Source organism: Procambarus clarkii, chromosome 25 (assembly GCF_040958095.1).
Source record: "Procambarus clarkii isolate CNS0578487 chromosome 25, FALCON_Pclarkii_2.0, whole genome shotgun sequence".
NCBI lineage: Eukaryota > Metazoa > Arthropoda > Malacostraca > Decapoda > Cambaridae > Procambarus > Procambarus clarkii.
In genome coordinates, this window is record NC_091174.1 from 5129491 (window position 1) to 5150543 (window position 21053).

Genomic DNA, 21053 nt, shown 5'->3' on the forward strand with positions numbered 1-21053 from the left:
TGGCTTGTGCTTCTGGTCCTGCAGGTAAAGGTAACTGTGATTGTTAGGATAAAGTGGACTATTTCTCCGTGCCTGCTTCCCCCGCCCCGCACACAGTCGTGCCTCCTGTGTGTGGTGGTTGTGGGTATCAAGTGTTTGTTTGAACCAACGGGGGATGTGGCGCTCAGTTTCCCACACTGCTGATAGCATCAGACACCTGAGGTGTTTGTGTGTGGTGTGCTGCTCGCGCCACGCTGGCCGCCCTCGCTTCACTCAAGTCTAGTCTCTCTCACGTGCCCTCTCGCTCGCTCTCTCTCCTCCTCTCCCCCCCAACTAGCCCCCCCCTCCCCTGTGGTGGACGTCATCATTTGGCGGGTAGTGTTTACGGCAGCTTACCCCTGCTAGGATGACCTTACCTCTCTGGGGTCACCATTCATCAGGCATGTGCCCAGCCACTTAAGAAAGCTGCACATCCTTACTTAATCATTGCTTTGTTAACATGTATTAAACACTTTGCGAGTTTCGAATCGATCCCCGGCGATGACGGAAAACAAATGGGCAGTTTCCTTCACCCTCGTGCACCTGTTCACCTTGTGGTAAATAACCCTGTCAGGTCAGGCGAATAGAAACTTTTTAATTACTGTCAACAAAGCCGCCACGATTAAGGAAAGATGCACATGTTTCGTAAGTAGTTGGGGCAAATGCGTGTTAGGTGAGGTGTTTACCTGGATTTAGTTCAGTCGATTAAGGCAGCGTCTGGGGTCCTCTCGGACGTTGGTTCGAACCCTCGTCACGGCCCTTGTGGATTTGTTCATCTGCTGGGATGCTTGTTGGTACGTCGGACGCACCTTCGCCCCTCACATCTCCCCGGTAGTGGTTTATGGCCGGGCTGGTTTATTTGCCCGCGGAAAGGGGGGGGGGGAGGACGAGGGGTGTTTATCTGACGTCTCACGCCACCACCCCTCCTCTCTCCCTATCTTTCCACCTCTCCCCCCTTCGTTCCCTCTCAGTTTCTCTTTTTCTCTTTCATTCCCATCTTAAAGTCGACTCCTGACACGAGTGGGTTCCGTGGTTCGAGACCCATACATCCCACGTCAATGGAACGAAATTCTCATTTTCTTCCACCTTCCTCTGCTTTCTTCCTTTCCCCCTTTACTCGCTTCTTTCCGTCCTTCAAGTTAACTTCCCTTCCATCCTCCCCGTCCCACGACTCGCTAAGACGATACATATTTCAGGTGTAGTAAATGTAATGTTATTGAGGCACGGTGGCGGTCCCTGAGGCGTCCTTGTACGGGCACCCTGCTGCAGGGCACTCGTGCCCACTCTTGGGTACATACCCACCTGCCCTACACTTCCTGTACTACCTCACTAACCTGCCTCCCCTCCCCCCCACCTCCCCTCTCCTTAGCTAACTTTCCCTACTAGTGTTGATTGACATCGTGTCAGCAAGACGGACAGCCCGCCTGCTCTCATATAACTCAGTATTTTCCATTTCTAGACTTTCCCTTCGCCTACGCCTCTCCATTCTCTTCACTCCCCTCCCCTCCTCCTATCCGGCTACTTTGGCTGGACGGTAGAGCGACGGTCTCGCTTCATGCAGGTCGGCGTTTAATCCCCGACCGTCCAAGTGGTTGGGCACTATTCCTTCCCTCCCCTCCCCCCCCCCATCCCATCCCGAATCCTTATCCTGGCCCCTTTCCAGTGCTATATAGTCGTAATGGCTTGGTGCTTTCATCCGATAGTTCCATTCCATTACCCCCCCCCCCTTACAAGAAAAACTAGTGTTACACACAGAAATCACAAATAGCGTGATGCATCCCAGGCTTGAGACATGAGTATTTGGGATGTTTGGGAGGTGTCAGAGTAAGCTCTCCAGCTGTAGTCACTTCACGTCGTTACATTGTCGACGTCGCCCTCCGAGAGAGGCCATTCTCGGGGCCATTGTAATTAGAACACTAATTTGTGCTCCGTCTTGCACGGTAGAACACACTTGTGACTGGTACGTGTGAGGATTACACACGTTTCTGCCGACTGACACTGTTTGTGGTGAGGCCCTAATACTTTTATCGTTCTTAAGTGGAGGACGAGGAGGAGGGGAGTTGGAGTGGGGGGACGAGATCTTGGGGGTAACCTACCCTGAGGTGCTTCCGGGGCTTAGCGTCCCCGCGGCCCAGTCGTCGACCAGGCCTCCTGATTGCTGGACTGGTCTACCAGGCCTAGGGGGGGGGGGTAAAGCTGTGTTGAGATTGTCCTAGTGATAAGTTCGGGGATTCCCAGGAAAGGTGTTAAGTAAATGAGTTTCAAGTTCCTTGGAAGAAACCAACTTCAGTAGTGAATTTGAAATGAGCTAGTATGAAGATATTGTATTTGAGGCGTTAGTCATTATTGTGTTAGTTGGTATGTGCTTACCTTACTGATCTGGGATGGGAGGGGTGCTGGGGTATGGAGGGTTGTGTTAGGCTGAAATGAAAACTAATGAGTAGTAAAGTTGCATTGGAGTATGGGGGGGGGGGTCTATGGTTAGAGGAGGGGTGGGTTGCAATTCAGCTGACAGGATATTTGCTTTGGGGTTTGTTGTAGGGGGAGAGGGGTTGGGTTTTGGTTAAAGGGGGGTGGGGTGAATTAGGACTGGAGGGTTGTTTGGACTGGGGTAGTGGGTGTGTGTGGGGGGGAGGAGTATTATAACTGTGCCGTGGAGACGGTGGTCTATGAGAAGGTCATGGCATGACAAGGTCAGTGCGTGACACCTGGCGCTTTGTGATCCCGGTGGATGGGGGGGGGGCTGGGGTTCGTGAGAGGATGAAAGAAGAGGGGGGGGGGCAGTGAGATAGGAATGTGGGGTGCTGAGGGGCCGATTGAAAGAGGGGGGGTGGGGGAGCGGCGAGGAGGGGGGGGGGGAATGAAGGTGATGAAAATAGGAAAGAAGCACAAATAAGATGGCCGTCGTGAAGAACACAAGGTGGGATGACACTCTCACAGCAGGATTGAGGGATTCCTTCATTCTCTTTCAACCCCATCCCCCCCAACCCCCCTTCCCCTCTCCATTCCCCCTTTCTTACCAGTCTTCTTCCGTTCATCAGTATTAAATGAACAAATCATCAGTATTTCTCCTCCCCCCTCCTCTCCCCCCTCTACTCCCTTTCCTCCCCCTCCTTTTCTCGCCTCCTTTTTCAGCAATTTAATCCTGTTGCATGTTGTAGCGGACTGGAATTAGTAATGAAGTATCTTTGAGGCTAACGAGAGACTGTGGTGGGGGGTTGGGGGTGGAGGGGGCGGGTAGGTCAACACGACAATATTTTCGAGTATAGTAAGTCAAGGTCCTGTACCAAGCAGTGAAATATTATTACGTTCCTCTGTTCCCACCTATTTCTGCCCCCACCTCTTCCTCCTCCCCCCCCCCCCACTCCTTTACCCCCCATGTTCACCACCTATTTAAGTTTTCGGTCCCGCAGGCGATGAGTCACAATAACGTGGCTGAAGTATGTTGACCAGACCACACACTAGAAGGTGAAGGGACGACGACGTTTCGGTCCGTCCTGGACCATTCTCAAGTCGATTGTGACTTGACAATCGACTTGATAATTGGTCCAGGACGCACCGAAACAACGTCGTCCCTTCACTTTCTAGTGAGTGGTCTGGTCAACAGTCCTTTACATCCTTGGGGCTCTTTGGTGTTTACCAGTTTCACCTGGCCTCTCGGTCGTAATTTACCTCGGTGAGCTTGTCCACTTTGTCCATGGCGTTAAGGTATCTTGTACGTCACGAACATATCCTCTCTGGAGCTGTCCTCCAGTGGTTCCAGGTTTAGGTAGAAGCTCAGTATGGGTAGGTGAGGGGAGTAGGTGTTGACGTGTGGGTTTCTAGGGTGTGTTAAAGGGTTTTGAGTCTGCTTGTGTTTACAAATGCAGGGATGAGCATTAGCTCCCATGACCGTCCTCTTCAGTTACTGGTCAACTAATGCACTTCTTCTTCAAGTAGTGCCGGACCAACCGGGCTGTGGTGGATAAGTAGGCCTGCGGGCCGCTCCAATCAACAGCCTGTGAGAGTTTGGTCTAACAAGTTAAGCCTGGCCTCGGGCCGGGCTTAGGGAGTAGAACTACTCCCAGAACCCCATCAATCAGGTATCAGATACAGCAGCCTCTTGTAAGGGCAATCCCAACGTTTTCTCTAAGTCTTTATGTAGCCCTTCTAGGAATAGTGCTAGAGGAGAAAGACGAGAATAAAGAGAGAGAGAAAATAATGAACAGAATGGTAACCAAATATTAATGTTAAATGGGTCTTGCGAAGACAAGGTTGTTAATTAATAAGTGAAGAATGTGATGAATTGTCTGCCCTGTGGACGGCTTTTGAACCGTTCCATTCTTCACGGTCTTTCTGAGTCTTATGCCGGAGGGGAGATCTTGTTTTGTGGGTCATTAGTTTGGTCGCTTGGGCGTCGTGGGGCCGGCCGGCTACGTGTGGGGGTTGGGTGGGCAGGTGTGTGGGAGGGTGTGTGTGTGTGTGGGGGACATTGGTCAGTGTGTGGGTGGGGGACATTGGTCAGTGTGTGGGTTGAGGCTGGCTGTAGTTTAATACCATCCTTGTAATTGAATCATCCTTGTACGGTAAATGGGCAAGGTGGTTGAACTAGCGGGGCAAAGAGAGATGTTTCTGGCTTATAAGCTCCAGGTTGCAGGAGTCCAGGCAACAGAGACGGTATGTTCCAGACCCCAAGGGTACAGTTTCCAGTCTCAAGGTTCCAAGGTCCAGGTATCTCGTGCACCTCCTCCTCGCCCAGCCATTGATTGACCTACATCACGTCCAACACGTCCCTAATATTAGGTCATCGCCAGAGCCCCCTCCCTCCCTCTGACTCCCACCTAACCCCTTCCCCGACCGGATTCCCCACCTCCCCCTTCCCCTCACCCCCCATCAATGTGTACCATCTTTCCAGCATATTTTAATCAACCATTCCATCATGAGTGTGTGTGTTATCTTCCCTCCATCTTATTAAGTGGCACTCTTCCGTCATCCCCTTTTTCTTTCCACCCTTCCCTTTCTCATTCAGGTCTATTCTCTCCATATTCCACGTTCGCAGTCTACCATCTATCGTCCTCGGCCAAATCCCCCATTTACCGCACGCTCTCATATTGCTCTTATAATGTCCATAAAAGAGGTGTTGGTAGTCAGCTGTTGCTCTGGTTACTTGACCAAGGTTGAGGTCAGTCTTTACTGCCTCGTTAGTGAGTGCCTCGTTTCCCGCCTTAATAACACCGTTATCAACTTGGCAAGAGTTGTAATTATTTGAATACCCTTTGATTTACGTCTTTATAAGGTTTTTACAGAAGTGGCTTGCTGTATATAAACATGACAAGTCAGCCAATAAGTTTCTCTGATTTGAAATAGTCCTGAACAAAATTATACTTGTTAGTGAGGAGTAAGTTAGTGGCTGCCATATTATGAGTCGAGGTTAAAGCTAAAGCCTACCTAAGCCTCATAAACCAGGCAGTCACCAGGGAAGGCTTGCCATAGGCCTAGCTGCTGGAGTAGAACTCTTCTCAAAATCTTCAGTTGGTAAGGAAAGTGAAGCAAGTTTACACCCAAAACTCTCTCAATGAAGGAAGACTCGTTTGACAGTGTGAACAGTGCTGGGGGAATATACCTAGAGGGTAGTGCGTACTAGGGAGACAATATATCTAATAGTGCTGCAGATATCCAGTAATGCGTGTTAGGGATGGAACACACTTCGATAGTAGGATTAACCGGGCTGTGGTAGGTATGTGGTCCTTCGGACCGCTCCAAGCAACAGCCTGGCGGACCAAACTCTCACAAGTCAAGCCTGGCCTCGGGCCGGGCTTGGGGAGTAGAACTCCTCTCAGAACCCCATCAAGCAGGTATCAAGTAGTGCAAGAGTAGTGCTTGCTAAGGTTAGAACACACCTGGGTGGCAGTGCAATAGTTGCGTGACTTAGAGCATTGTCAGTAATGCCACCTGCCTGGGTTGTCTGTTTATCACAGTAACGACGACCTTCACCAGTAATATCACGAGACTGTTAGCCTTGTGCGGCTCTACCCGCATGTTCTTCAAAACTTTACATACTGTTAACATGATATATATATGTATAACAACAATTACATGTATAATACGTCGAACACATCCCAAATACATGTATATATGTATATGGCTGTATTAGAAACATGAAGACTGATTTTGTATGTTTTCAATATTTCTTCGGAAAGCCCATAACTTATCCTTCTCCTCCAGGGGGAAGCCTCCTTATCACTGTTCCAGTGAAGGTCCCCATTTACCAAGCTACTCCAAGGGAACCCACAAATTGTCACCCTCTAGTTCAATGAGTCGCCAACTGTCACCCTAGCTAATGGTATTTATGGAGGTTTTACATCCAATTTCCCTAAATATATATATATACACATACATACATATACTCCTTGTATTCAGTCTTCTTACTGTACTCAAAACTCTCACTGTTCTCGTTATGCTTGTACCTCATAATGCTCCATAAGCTCAAAATCGGAGATTCACTCTATGGCTGTATTCATCATATTCCTGTATTTTTTGTATTCATTATACTCAGTACTGATTTAATTTCCCTCAGGTAGGTCACATCTTTCTACCTTTCTCTCTTTTTCTCGTTCTCTTTATCTCTTCCTCTTCATCTCTTTCCCCCTCTCTTTCTTTCTTTCCCTTTCTTTCTCTTTCTTTTGTCAAAATCTTCACCCTCCCCCCACGTGCTTTGTTCCTTGGTAAGTGGTTTGTCCTGACGTCCATACTGTATAGACGTGTGTCGTATGTGGACGTTCAATAACTCTTCCCCTCAAGAATATGGGCGTGTGGGCGTGTCCTGGGTGGGCGTGTCCTGTGTGGCATTGTTCGGTGACGTTCCTGGCCTCCGCCACCAACCTCCCTCGACGCCTGCCTGATCTCTTCCTCTTTTTCACCTGTGTCTTGCCGGTGACTGGCCGAGCAGCGTCTCGTCTGTCTACTTAAGTGCACCATTGATAAACTCGTTCAGCCGGCGTAGCTGTATCGCTAAAACATGTGTTACCCGTGTCTCCCAGTGATACATTGATCCACTCTGAGCAGTGTACTTGGGCCTGGCGTGAAGGCCATCTAGCGGGACCTTGGGTCAGTAACGAGCCTACATTCCTTAGCGGCCCTCAGGGTCAGACTCCTGTTTATTCACAATTGACTTCAACGTCGCGGGTGGGGGAGGTTGTTGAGGCTTCCTCCACTCGAGTGTTTACCAGTTTGACTTTTCTAGCTGCTTTTGCAAGCAGCTTCAGTTCCTGGGCCCGCCTCTTTGACATTCAATTGGACTGGCGAAGTTGAGCTTCGTTACAATTTGTTAATATTCATGATATCTTCTTAGGTTATCTCACTCCTCTGTTAGTACAGAGTTGAAGTTATTTCTTGTCACACTTACGAGTTAAAATTATTCTGGTTCTCCCAGTTTCTTATAGTGTCCCTGTCCACTCTTGCCAGTACCCCAGAGTACTCTGTACGCCGTAATCATGTCCCGTCCTGTTCTGCTCTCCTCTTGAGATAGCAAGATCCAGTTTCGTGTAGTCCTCAGGCTTCTTGGCGCTCTGTTCCGATACCAGACTTCGACTACCTCATATGTACTCGCCTAATTGTGCTTCCTGGGATTGAGCTTTGGATCTTTGGTCCCGCCTCTCAACTGTCGTTTTACTAATGTACAGGTTCCTGAGCCTATTATGCTCTATCACATCCTCATTTCAAACTATGTATGGAGTCAGCCTCCACCATATAATTTCCTAATGCATTCCATTTGTTAACTACTCAGACACTGACAAAAAATCTTTCAAATGTTTATGTGGCTCATTTGGGCATTCAATTATATATACCACCCGTGTTAAATAGTCTGTGTTTATCTTATGTATTTTGTATGTGGTAATAATGTCTCCCCTAACTCTTCTCTCTCCCAGCGACGTGAGGTTCACTTCATATAGCCTTTCCTCGTAACTCATACCTCGTAGTTCTGGAACCAGTCTGGTGACATACCTTTCTACCTTCTCCAGCATCGCCTAGTGCTTAACTAGGTATGGACTCCATGCTGGAGCCGCATACTCTAGGATTCGTCAGATATATGTGTGGTATAGAAGGTTCTAAATGATTCCTTGTGCAAGTTTCTATAGGCAGTTCTGATGTTAGTCAGGCTCGCATACGCCACTGATGATATCCTAGTTATGTGTGGGCTTCAGGAGACATGTTCGGTGTGATAACAATCTCTCCTCTTCCACGTTCTCCCACATCCAGTGCGTCGTTTTCATGACGGTTATATTGGTAAGAGGGCGTTCCCTGTAAGCGTTCAGCATTTATCCCATTTGTTGTGTTGGGCGTTCACTTGTTCCACTTTCATGTAGTGCAATTATTGTTGGCCTTCACTTATCTGTGACGGAACCTCGCACGCCCACAGCACACCCCTCACGCCCACACCCGTCACACCCACACCCCTTACACGCCCACACCCCTTACACGCCCACACCCCGCCCCTCACCCCCACATCACCCCCACATCACACCCCCTCACGCCCACATCACCCATCCAGAGGTGGAGCCCCACACATGGACACCCACACAACACCCTACCCAGTGGTCGAACACCCATATGGACATCCACACCGCCCACGCCCTCACCCAGAGGCATGTGGCGTATACAAAAATACAATCGTTTTTGTCCACCTGTTTCTGAATGGCTATCCTTAGAAAGTCACAGTTGTTCCTAATTCATGCCTCCGGCTGGAATAATTACACGTCTGGTAAGGGGCCCTGCTGGTGTTTATTCAAATTAGCAGTTTTGAAAGTGGTTCCTCCCAGCTACAGATATCTCAGGGGCCCCACCAAGTGGTTCCCCCAGGTGCAGATATCTCAGGGGCGCCGCCAAGCCACCTGGGTGTGTATTGACCGAGGTGTAGGAGTCCTGTGTTCACAGGTAATTAAATATAATGTGAAGACCGCAGGAACACTGGTGGTGTGGGGTGAAACCGCGAGCTCTGCTTCAGGCTGGTGGGTTTCTAAGCTGGGAGGCTTCATTGGATTTTCTTAGCTCGGAGGCCTTGAGTGTTGGTAGCGGAGCTGGAGAGGTTGCCTGCGGACGATTGCCTGCGGACGACGACAGGAAGGGTTGCCTGCGGACGACGACAGGAAGGGTTGCCTGCGGACGACGACATGAAGGGTTGCCTGCGGACGACGACAGGAAGGGTTGCCTGCGGACGACGACAGGAAGGGTTGCCTGAGGACGACGACAAGAAAGGGTACATTTGATCTTGTCGACTACTTGTTACTGTCCAGTAGTCGACCCTTCAGTAGGGAGGGAGAGGGGGCTGGGGACCGGGAGGGTGTTTGGGGGCTGGGGACCGGGAGGGTGTTTGGGGGCTGGGGACCGGGAGGGTGTTTGGGGGCGTGGGGCGTAATAAGACACGCGGAAGAACAGTGTCTTAGATGTACCCCACCACTGGCCAGGTGTTCCCAGGTGGCAGTAATCTCAGGTGACCCCAGGTGCGTCAGGTGAGAGGGATCGTGCCTGATGTGGATGGGCGGTGCCCTTGGGCACTTAGGGGGGGAGTCGGTAGCCTTAACGTGAGAGGGGAGGGGGGTTCAGTGACCCCCCAGCGTGAGGGTGGGGGTCAATGACCGTAGTGTGAGGGTGTTGAAAGTGTTAAAGGAACAATTAGCTTCCTGCAGGAAGTTACGAGACCAATTGGGTTGTAATTAATATGCGGGGCGCTGCAAGCAACAGCATTTTTAGATCAAATTATCACACGATAAACCTGACCCCAGGCCAGGTCTGGGGAGTACAAGGACTCCCAGAACCCACTACAGGTATACTCCAGGTAACTTTGGGAACCGACTGCAGGTAAACTACAGGTAGGGTGTGAGGGCCAGTGACCCCAGTGTGATCGACCAGTGTGTGTACGGGCCCCGTGAAGGGTGGATCTTTCTTATTGATGTTTCTGGCAACGGTGGTGGAGCTGTGGTGATGTTGTCCATGTTGGAGATGTTGTCCATGTTGGAGGACATGTTGTCCATGTTGGAGGACATGTTGTCCATGTTGGTGATGATGAGGATGCTGTGTTTCTGGAGATAATGTTTCCGTTGTTGGACACAGGAAACAGGCACATAATACTGTGTAGATGAAGACTGCAGGAGTCTGTGTGTGTGTGTGTGTGTGTGTGTGTGTGTGTGTGTGTGTGTGTGTGTGTGTGTGTGTGTGTGTGTGTGTGTGTGTGTACATCACTTACCTGAGTATAGGTTGTGTAACTACAGCCGAACGGTAGCGAACTGCGTCAGCTGCTACTTGCTGACTGACTTGCCTGGTCAGGTGCCAGGGCCGTGTGTCGTGTCCTGAGTCTCGTGTTGTGACAGGGAAGGATATGAGGGACTTCAGCTATCTATGTAAGCCTTTCGACGTATTGGAAGATTAGTGGCCATAAATAGACAGTGAAAGGAGGGGTAGGCATGTGGATAGAAGAGGTAGAGGGCTTACGTTAGTGTGGTTGGGGGCGCGGTGTAGAAGATTGAGGCAGGCGTGTGGCTGGGGTAGGAGAATGAGGCAGATTTGTAATAGAGGGAAGTAGAGTGGACTAGGAAGGTGGGCAGTACCCATGTGGGGTGGGGGTTGGGGGAAGGAGGGGAGGTGCAACACGATGGGGACTAGATGATTCTAAGGTGTCCTTATTGTTGGTGGTGGAGATGGCTTTAGTTGGTGTTCTCTAATTGTGGTAGATGTTGATGGTGACGTTGGTAGTGATGATGCTTGCGGATATAACGTTTTGACAGTGATATCAGTACACTGAAGGTTATAGCGAGTTCCTCGGGCGCGTGTGGGAAGGGGAGGGGGTGACTGTCTTGGGGGAGGGGGAGGTACGATGGCTGTGTGGGTGGGAGGGGGGGGGGGTTCAGGTGTGTTTGTGGCTGGTGTTGGGGGAGTAGACCTGTGGAGTGTAGTGCCCCATGCGACATTTAGCGGGCGCCCGGCGGTGCCCGGGGCGCTGGCGCCAACGTCAACACAGCGACCCCACCTGCCGCCGGTTACCTGCTGGCCGAGAATGAAGTCTTCCGTTGTTGTTGTTATAGATTCAGCTACTCGGAACAAGTTCCAAGTAGCACGGGCTACGGTGAGCCCATAACTTTTCTGACACAGGAGCGGGGCAAGTAGCACGGGGTATGGTGGCGGGGTATGGTAGACTTACCTGGCACAAGAACAGTCACCAGTGCGGTAAGTCTTCCACCTGGACGTGGTGTTATAATGCATGTTGGGCCTGAGGGGGAGAGGCTCCTAATGCTACCCCACAAGGGGGGAAGGGGAGGGTAGGCAAGCAGACGTGGGTGCTGAGGGGGGAGAATGAGGGGCGGTTAAGGGGGTGGCAGGGGCTGGGGGTTAAGGGGGTGGCAGGGGCTGGGGGTTAAGGGGGTGGCAGGGGCTGGGGGTTAAGGGGGTGGCTGGGGCTGGGGGTTAAATTGATTGTCTTAGGGCGTGAGGTGTGTGAGCATTCATGTTGTGTCGTATATATAATTCCGACCCTACTGGTCAGCTTTGTCTGTCCTACCCTTTTTTCCCCTCTCCTCTTCCCTCTCTCCTCCTCCTCCCCCCTCTCCCCCTCTCCTCCTCTCCTCCTCCTCCTCTCCTCCTCCTCCTCCTCTCCTCCGCCTCCTCTCCTCCTCCTCCTCTCCTCCTTTTCCTCCTCTCCTCCTCCTCCTCTCCTCCTCCTCCTCTCCTCCTCCTCCTCTCCTCCTCCTCCTCTCCTCCTCCTCCTCCTCTCCTCCTCCTCCTCTCCTCCTCCTCCTCTCCTCCTCCTCTCCTCTCCTTCTCCTCCTCTCCTCCTCCTCTCCTCTCCTCCTCCTCTCCTCTCCTCCTCCTCTCCTCTCCTCTCCTCCTCCTCTCCTCCTCCTCTCCTCCTCTCCTCCTCCTCCTCTCCTCCTCTTTCTCCTCTCCTCTCTTCCTCCTCTCCTCTCCTCTCTTCCTCCTCTCCTCCCCCCTCTCCTCCCCTCTCCTTCTCCTCCCCCCTCTTCCCTTCCCTCCTCCCCTCCCCCCCCCCTCTCCGTCACTGAGCGTGTGCCAGCGAGAGGGAGGCGGGTGGGCGGGCGGGCGGGCGTGAGCAGCGTCGTGTTGTGGGTTACAGGTAGTGTGGGTATTTACTACTTGTATTTACAATTTGTATCTGCAGAATCGAGCTGTTAGCTCTTGGCCCCCGCCTTTCTAACCAATTTATTTTCCCTCTGTCTACTACATATATTTCTCTAACGCGCGCGTTCGCACATATCCACAGGAAGCAGCCCGTAACAGCTGTCTAATTCACAGGTACCTATTTACTGCTAGATGAACAGTTGCACCAGGGTGAAAGGAACTCTTCCCATTTGTTTCTGCCTCTGCGGTGGATCGAACCCGGGCCCTTAGGACCACGATCCTACAGCCCTGTCCACTCAGGGTGGGTGTGTGTGTCCGTTCGTCCGTCCGTCCATCCCCTGGAGAAATAGTGAAAATTGTTGTTGTGTGAGAGTTGAAGAGGCTGCGATTGACTGACTATTGGAGAGGGTAGGTGGGTGCTGTGGTGGTGGTGCAGTTGTTGTTGTTATAGATTAAGCTACTTGGAACAAATTCCAAGTACCACGGGCTATGGTGAGCCTGTAACTTACCTGGCACAGGAGCGGGGCAAGTAGCACGAGCTATGATGAGCCCGTAGTGGACTTACCTGGCACAGGAGTGGTGTTGTGTGTGTCCGGTGGTGCAGTTGGCGGCCACTTCATATAAGGCGGTGGATGTGCGTAGTGCCCTCTCCTTCATCTCTCCTCCAGCAATAGGCTTCCCCGTGACCCCCATCCTTTAGCATTGTTCCCCCTTTGCTCCCCCTCTCAGCCCTCTTGCCTCAGCAATTCTCCATCACTGAGCTTAGTTTTTTCTAAAAAAAGGAAATGTATGATTTGAGAAGTTGTTAAGTTCTGCCACAAGATCTCCAAGATACAACAGGAGAGAGGACGGGAGGGTTACATTTTAGACTGCCTGAAGGCCTTGGAGACACTCCTACAGAAGGCTGATATAATGGGGGAAAGAGTACCTCCAAGGTAGGAAAAGGAGGTCTTTAGAGAGAGAGGAAGTCAGCTTGGAGACAATTGGCAAGCTGGTCCTGTAAGGCTCTGTGATCGGTCCACTAATGTTCATGATTTCTATAAGTAACCTCTAAAAGAGCAGGTAGTGTTGTACATGTTAATGTTTGCGTATGATACCGAACTGACGAGAAGGGTAAGGACCCAAGAGGGCCGCATAATGCTACAGGAATAATTGAACAGATTGGTTGATGATGATCAGGCCACCATAAGCGGTGGCACGGGCATGAGTAGCCCCGTAGGTGGTAGATGTTAAGAGTGAATGTGGTCTTTGGTGGTGTAACATTTAGTGTGTCTGGGGCCCTCGGCCTACTTAGACAGATAATTAGAGTGGTCAGACATGACTGTTGGAATTTAATCCCAAATAATGATATTTGAGAGAGAAGGCGGGGGGGGGGGGGCTGGGAGGACAACAGCGTCCACTAGGGAGGCAGTTGCAGGAGTTAGCGAAGGAGGAGGACCTCCGGGTGGATGTAATATTAACTGTTACACCAGAGGCACACATCAACACAACTGCGTCACCTGCGTATGTAAGACCAACATCAACACAACTGCGTCACCTGCGTATGTAAGACCAACATCAACACAACTGCCTCATCTGCATCAACAGATCCTGTGAAGAGGAAAGGTGTCAGCAGCACAGTCAAGTTTTTCTGGTGATAATCGTTTAGGCTATTTACTGCCAGCAGCTCTAGGCCCAGCTGATCCGGCACGTTGTGGTTTAAATACAAGGGTCCTCGACTATTCAACCTTCTACTAACCAATATAAGAATGCCTGAACCAACAAGAAGCTAGAGGAAATGCCAGATCAGTTGGGTTGTGAGTTGCTGCCAGAAAAGCCATGGTTAAGGCCGGCTGCACTAGTGGAAAACCAACATGGCTGTGGTTCCTACGTCGAATTGCATGCAGTAGCGACCAACAGTCTGGTAGAACAGAACGTGAACCAGTAGGCCAGGTGAGAGAGCGGACCCAGGGGACATTGATACCCGTAACCACGTCCAAATAGAACAAAAATACAAGATGGCAAACAAACAAACATTCCCAGACGCCTGGCGACCTGACATTGACAGTAGTGGTGGACATAACAAAATAAATATATAATGAGCAAATAAAATGATAGAAATGGATTGTGAGAGCGTTCAAATCCAGGGATGCCACAGCAACATTAATATATAATCACTGGTACTGTCAGCTCTTGAATACTGCTTGGTACTCGCTCCCCCTTTCAAACAAAGAGGGAGGGATCTCTGAAAGAGCGGGAAACCACAGAACATATAAGGTACTCGCATTGCCTTATATGTTCACGATCGTATTGATCGTGTATGAGGTAAAGTACAGTATTGGGTCAGTCTCAAAGCTCTCAAAATGTACTCTTTGGAGAGGAGACGAGAGAGAGAGAGAGAGAGATGAAATAATATATACATGTAAGGTACTGGAAGAACAGCATCCAATTTTGCACAATAGAATAACAATTTACTGGAGCGAAAGATACCAAAGGGAATGCAGAATAGAATCAGTGAGGAGTAGCGGTGCCATAGACTTACTCACGGAGCATTGTATGAATATCAGAGGTTCACGGATGTTCAATACTCTGTTAGCAAGCTTCAGAAATATTGGACTTCTGAAAGAAATTGGACTTCTTCAAAAAGCAGTAAGCTAGGTTCCCGCAAGAAGTGCCGGACCTGTAGTGGCTATCTGGGCCTGCGGGCCACTCAGGGTTATCACAAGTCGAGCTTGGCCATAGGCTGCGCTCGCGGGAGTTGAACTCCTGAACCCCTCTACAGGCACGCTCTCCTGGTATGGGTGGGACACACCCACAATGCCAGGAAAGGGCGGTGGCCGCTCCCAACCTTCCGCCATTTTAGGCCCTGAAAGCCTACCCCCGCCCATACAGGCGAAGGTAGGCGCCTGACCCCTGACCCCTGCGGCTCTGAAAGCTGAAGCTGGTGTCTAGAGGCGAGTGCTGATCGCATAGATGATAAATTCCTCATTTGTTTTTTTAGGAAGGGAAGAGGGGTTAAAGAATATGGTGCAGGTGAAGGGGGAAAGTTTAGAAATGGGAAATATATTACGAGGTGTGACAGCTGGCGGCCTGTCCGTCTTGCTGACACGATGTGTGCCTTTGGTAGTGTAGCTAAACTTGCTTTCTTGCATGGAACTGCGGGTCTTTGTAAAGTTCTTCAAGTATTTCAACATGTATTGACAAAAAACCTTAGACGTGTTCCTGCAAGAAGTGCCAAACCAACCGGGTTGTAGTGGATAGATACCTGGGCCTGTACGCCGCTCTAAGCATCAGTGGTGAACCAAGTTTTCACAAGTCAACCCTGACTTCGGGCCGGGCTTGAAGAAGAATTGCTCCCAGAACCCAGTGCCCACTCCAGGTATGATCCAGATACCCAGGTATGAGGGCAATGGTAGCGGGGGGTGTCGGGGAGTTTCTCTTTCGTCGAAATATTTCACCTCATTTTTGCAGGATGTATTTGATCGACCAAGGTTGTGGCGGCTTTATGAAGTAGTAATTAGCACAATAAAAAATACGACGACTCTTGGAACCTGCAACAGGCAATCCACAGGTGTGTGACAACATGCGCATCATTACCAGCATGAAAAGTTGCGCCAAGACTACCCAATAACTTCATCCATGTAGCCCCCCTAACTACATTCCTTCACCCTTGGCCACACGCCCTTTATGTTCAGTGGCTGGGTACGTGTTGGGCTGGCTGACTCCGTGGATGGCTTGCTCTGTGGTTGACAGTGGGAGGAATTATCTCAGATTATTGCAGGTATTCCCTGAGCTGAGCGGCACATTGAGTGAGCTGGCCGCCATGAGGATAGCATCGCCTCCAAAACATGTGAACAGAACGCGTGCCTCTCATACCCGGTTCCATTTCCGGGTTTAGAATCGCACAAAATTCTACATATCCACTTTTAAATCAGTGAGAGTATAAGAATGTCTGGTATTATCACCGCTCGGTCATTTTGTGAGAGTATACTTCTTTATGCGGTTATTTTAGTGGCGCCTAGAATTGGTTAGCGGTTGCTTGGACTTTTGGGACATTTATAATGCTCCGTGTGTGTAATTATCTAAGTGTAGTTACAGGATGAGAGCTACGCTCGTGGTGTCCCGTCTTCCCAGCACTCTTTGTCATATAACACTTTGAAACTACTGACGGTCTTGGCCTCCACCACCTTCTCACTTAACTTGTTCCAACCGTCTACCACTCTATTTGCGAAGGTGAATTTTCTTATATTTTTTCGGCATCTGTGTTTAGCTAGTTTAAATCTATGACCTCTTGTTCTTGAAGTTCCAGGTCTCAGGAAATCTTCCCTGTCGATTTTATCAATTCCTGTTACCATTTTGTACGTAGTGATCATATCACCTCTTTTTCTTCTGTCTTCTAGTTTTGGCATATTTTGTACTCACCTAATTGTACTCACCTAATTGTGCTTGCGGGGGTTGAGCTTTGGCTCTTTGGTCCCGCCTCTCAACTGTCAATCAACTGGTGTACAGATTCCTGAGCCTACTGGGCTCTATCATACCTACATTTGAAACTGTGTATGGAGTCAGCCTCCACCACATCACTTCCTAGTGCATTCCATTTATTAACTACTCTGACACTGAAAAAATTCTTTCTAACGTCTCTGTGGCTCATCTGGGTACTAAGTTTCCACCTGTGTCCCCTTGTTCGTGTCCCACCCGTGCTGAAGAGTTTGTCTTTGTCCACCCTGTCAATTCCCCTGAGAATTTTGTAGGTGGTTATCATGTCTTTGTGTGTGTGTGTGTGTGTGTGTGTGTGTGTGTGTGTGTGTGTGTGTGTGTGGGGGGGGGGGGGGACACCAGTTGTGCTCTCTCAACTCTGTTCTCTATGAATTCTCTGCTCTCTACATTCTCTCTACTCTCTACTCTCTCACCACTGTCTTTCTAACCCTTGCACGTGAGAATGTGTGAGTATTTGTGTTGGGGGGGATTTCGTGATCCTATCACCTCTTTTTCGTGCTCTTTTTTTCAACATAGGGTTCAGGGACTGGTCACGCAACACGCCTTTGAACTTTCTCCTGTTTTGTTCTGGGACTTATTTTAGGTTGGTACCCCAGAATTGTACAGGTCTAACACGGGTAGTGTGCAGTGTTCCAAGAGCTTTCTTATCTAGGCTGGCTGAAGGCTACGTACGTGTGTGTGTGTGCCAGCATTGCATACACCGCTGATGTTTACATAGTAGCGTGTGCCTCTCGTGATAGGATCATGTCTACTCCTAAAATCATGTTGCTTCCCAAATTTAAGTATTTGTGACTCCATCATCGTGTTTTGCCCCAGCAGCGTTGCTTGGACGGAATTAGTCCCCATTTCTCGGACTCTTTTTCTTAGTTTTTCCCCCAGTTTTTCCCAGAAAGTCTACAATCCCCCTCTGCGCATGCGCGTGGTTGGTTATGCAACGACTCGCTTCCTCTAGTGCAACTTTACTCTCAGTTCTCCATTGGTTTGTCAAATCTGCTTGAGAATGTGACTTGACAATAACTTTGTGAAAAACACTGCAGATAGATTGCAGGTGTTTGGGGGTTGCCTGGGGCGAGCTGGGGTGCGCTAAAGGGGGGAAGGGGAAGGGGGATTGTAATGGTTTGGGGGTTAGTGACCCGTGTTTGCTGGGGGGAGGGGGTGACCTGTCTGGAGGAGAGGGAGGGGGGGATTTGCGGGTAACCTGTAGAGCTTTCTCCAGATTTCCTGTTGGTGTTTCCCCATGACACGCGTATGTACAAACGGGAGAATATTAGGAACTGCAAGTTCATTTTATTGTTCTGGCCTAATCGTGCTTGCTTCGGCTCTTTGGTCCCCACCTCTTAACCTTCAGTCATCTAGTGTGCAGATTTCCGCGCCTGTTGGACTCTTATATCTACGTTTGAAACTGCATGTGGAGTGTGTATTCATACTGTCTGTTGTTGATCTGTCTGTCTGTCTGAAATTACGAACTTTAATATCCGACACCTCAATGTTTTACGTATGTGCATCCCTTCTCAAAGTAAATATTAAAACAGGTCAGAATGCATTTCATCATCTTTTAAAAAGTTGAAGTTTTAAATTACTTGGATGTACTTGATGTCGAGTAGAAGGTTTTGAGGAGTGTGTGTTGTGTGACAAGTGAGGTAACGGAGGTAGGAGTGGTGTTCCCCCGGGCCGACACCCCGCGGCCCGACACCCCGCGGCCCGACACCCCGCGGCCCGACACCCCGCGGCCCGACACCCCGCGGCCCGACACCCCGCGGCCCGACACCCCGCGGCCCCACACCCCGCGGCCCCACACCCCGAGGGCCGACACCCCACACCCCGAGGGCCGACACCCCACACCCCGAGGATCGACACCCCACACCCCGAGGCCAGCCTCACCACCACTACATTAACTCTCACTCACCTAAAGAGAGTTTCGGGAGTTGTTGCACTCTACGAGCTCGGCCTCGAGACTTGGCCAGATTTACTATTTTCTTATTTCCTTTCCACTTTCCTGGTAGACATTTATGAGGCTGGTGAGTCTTGGTACTTACTGGCCAAGTAGGCGACATGATTTGGACAGGTTTAGTGTTAATAAAGGAACGTTCATTATCTTCAGAGACCCGTGTCACGGTAGACAGGAAAGGTTGCGTGCTGAAGTGAAGAGTAAGACATTTCTGCGTCAACACTAACATTAAAACTTGAATTACTAGGATAGATCAAGAGATGAGGTAAATTCAAAGATATTGATGTGAAGAGCAGCCTCGTGCTCAGGCCAGGTGCAGGAGGCTGCTCTTCACTACCAGTGGAGTGGTAATGTTACAAAGCTCAGGATAAGGTTACCTGCTAATCTCTAGTCTGGCGACTGTATTCATGTTACACCTGACACACAGTGGCCGGGAGGTGCTTGTGTTATGTACCGGGAGGAGGGAGAATGCTTGCTGTGTTGTGCCCCAGCAGGTGGGCAAGGCAGCTATAGGGAAGAAAATGTTGAAATTTGCCCTACACAATCTAGGTCAATATGGGTTTGAAGTTGGTCGCATCAGTTGGTTCTCTACCTGATGTTTCTTGCACTGGAAGATTGGTAAAATACTAACGTTATATAGCACACAAAGCATATCGGAAAGGAAGAAACTGCAAAACGGGTGAAAGAAATCTCTGTAAACCTTTTGGTAGTCTTAAGAAGTTAAAACATTAAAAGATAAGTATTGTAATAAGCATTGTATTCAGGTGGGTGTTGTGTGTTTCTGCCATTATTACCACCAGTGCCTGAAGATGACTTGGCAGATTTGTATGGAAAACTAATTTTCGTTTTAAGAACAGTTCAGGTTGATGGGAAGGGTTATTTGTCTCCAAATCTATGATTATTCCAAACAAATAGCTGAAATTTATGAACTTGTTGGAGATTCATCCTAAGCGTTACTGAAGACTAAGTCTGTTTAAATGTTGTTGTATCGTATAAAAGAGCTTTCCTTCCTCTGTACTGTAAATTTGTACATTGTACATTTAGTACTTGGAGCACATTTTAAGGAGCCTGATGACCTTTCTTTGTAGACTGTTATACTAAAAGTTGTTTAGGTCAGTCTGGAACACTGGAAGATTATTCTCTGCCTTCCTTAAGGTTAATCTGGAGCATTCTTACTTGTTTTCTTCATGAAAGAAGTTTGTTAGTTTAATGTTTTTTATTTATTCTTTCTTTCTCCCCCACAGAGTTTGTCGGGCCACACAACGCCCGTAGAGTGTGTACGCTTTGGAGGCTCTGAGGACCTGGTTTGTGCAGGGTCACTAAGTGGTGCGCTAAAGATTTGGGACCTAGAGGCCACCAAAATAGTCCGAACTCTTACAGGTCACAAGGCTAACATCCGCTGTATAGATTTCCATCCATATGGCGACTTCATCGGTACCGGCTCCCTTGATACTAATATTAAGGTGAGTGGTGTATACAATACACTGTGTATTCTTAAAGCTAGACAGAAGTTTGACTGGGGATAGCTCGTACCTGATAACTTGGTAGAGTTCAATGACAAGGTCACCAAAAACGACAGAGAGAGAACTGGGACAACTGTATTTTCCCAGACTGTCAATTGAGCATTCAATCAAGTACAGTGATACTAGTGCCTTTTACAATTCTAACATACATACAGAACAATATGACAATATCAGTGTTTGAATTAAATGGACAAAATTGCGAGGACTTGTCAACCTTAAAGATGAGGAGGAGGAGAAGAGGGGATAATGCAAATGTTGAAAAAGTGTAAGGAAATGTTCATCATTAAGTGCAATGCACAAAAAGCTTGTAGAAGATACCTCCATCCACAGTTTTAATAGCAAGTACAACAAAACAATGTACGTCAAGAGAAAAGATGTATTATATAGCAAATATTCATTTATCAGCTTGTAAGCAATAATATAATTAATGTTTTCTTCAGCTTATGTTGATCCAGAACTATCGTGATGTTATCAATAGTTTTTGGATAGTATTTTTTGTTTAGTTTGCCCTGGGTCATTTTCTAATTTCATTAATTTTTGGACTTTATCTTGCAGTTATGGGATATTCGACGGAAGGGCTGCATCTTTACTTACAAAGGTCACAACCTCACTGTTAATAGTCTCAAGTTTTCTCCAGATGGACAGTGGATTGCTTCAGCTGGGGAGGACTGCAATGTCAAGGTCAGTGACCTACATCACCTTACTAATACCCAGTACATCAAGGTGTTATATTAGAGTATTACAATGTTTGAGGATGATATAGGCATCAACCCTTTCATTTTGCAAGTATTTCATATGAATCAAGTTCACGTTAAACATTTATCATAATTATTCTAGATGTTTTATCCTTTTTTTGACATAAAAATGTGTTTGTTGGATTTGTGATAACATTATGTGGTTGAACATGGCTCTTAACAAATCTCGCCAAGAGATGGTACAGTACATACATGAATCTCATTGAGATATTTATCTAGAATATG

The 21053-nt window shown here is 48.8% G+C and overlaps 1 protein-coding gene across 5 annotated transcripts in view; it reads left to right on the forward strand.

The window, feature by feature from the left end:
* The window catches only part of LOC123756380 (katanin p80 WD40 repeat-containing subunit B1), a 126471-nt gene that overhangs the window by 89217 nt on the left and 16201 nt on the right, over positions 1–21053 (forward strand). For all 5 annotated transcript variants that reach the window (XM_045739490.2, XM_069331200.1, XM_045739486.2 and 2 more), the window contains 2 exons: positions 19795–20013; positions 20629–20754. In XM_045739490.2, coding sequence (XP_045595446.1) covers positions 19795–20013; positions 20629–20754 — 345 coding nt within the window. The remainder of the gene's footprint in view (positions 1–19794; positions 20014–20628; positions 20755–21053) is intronic.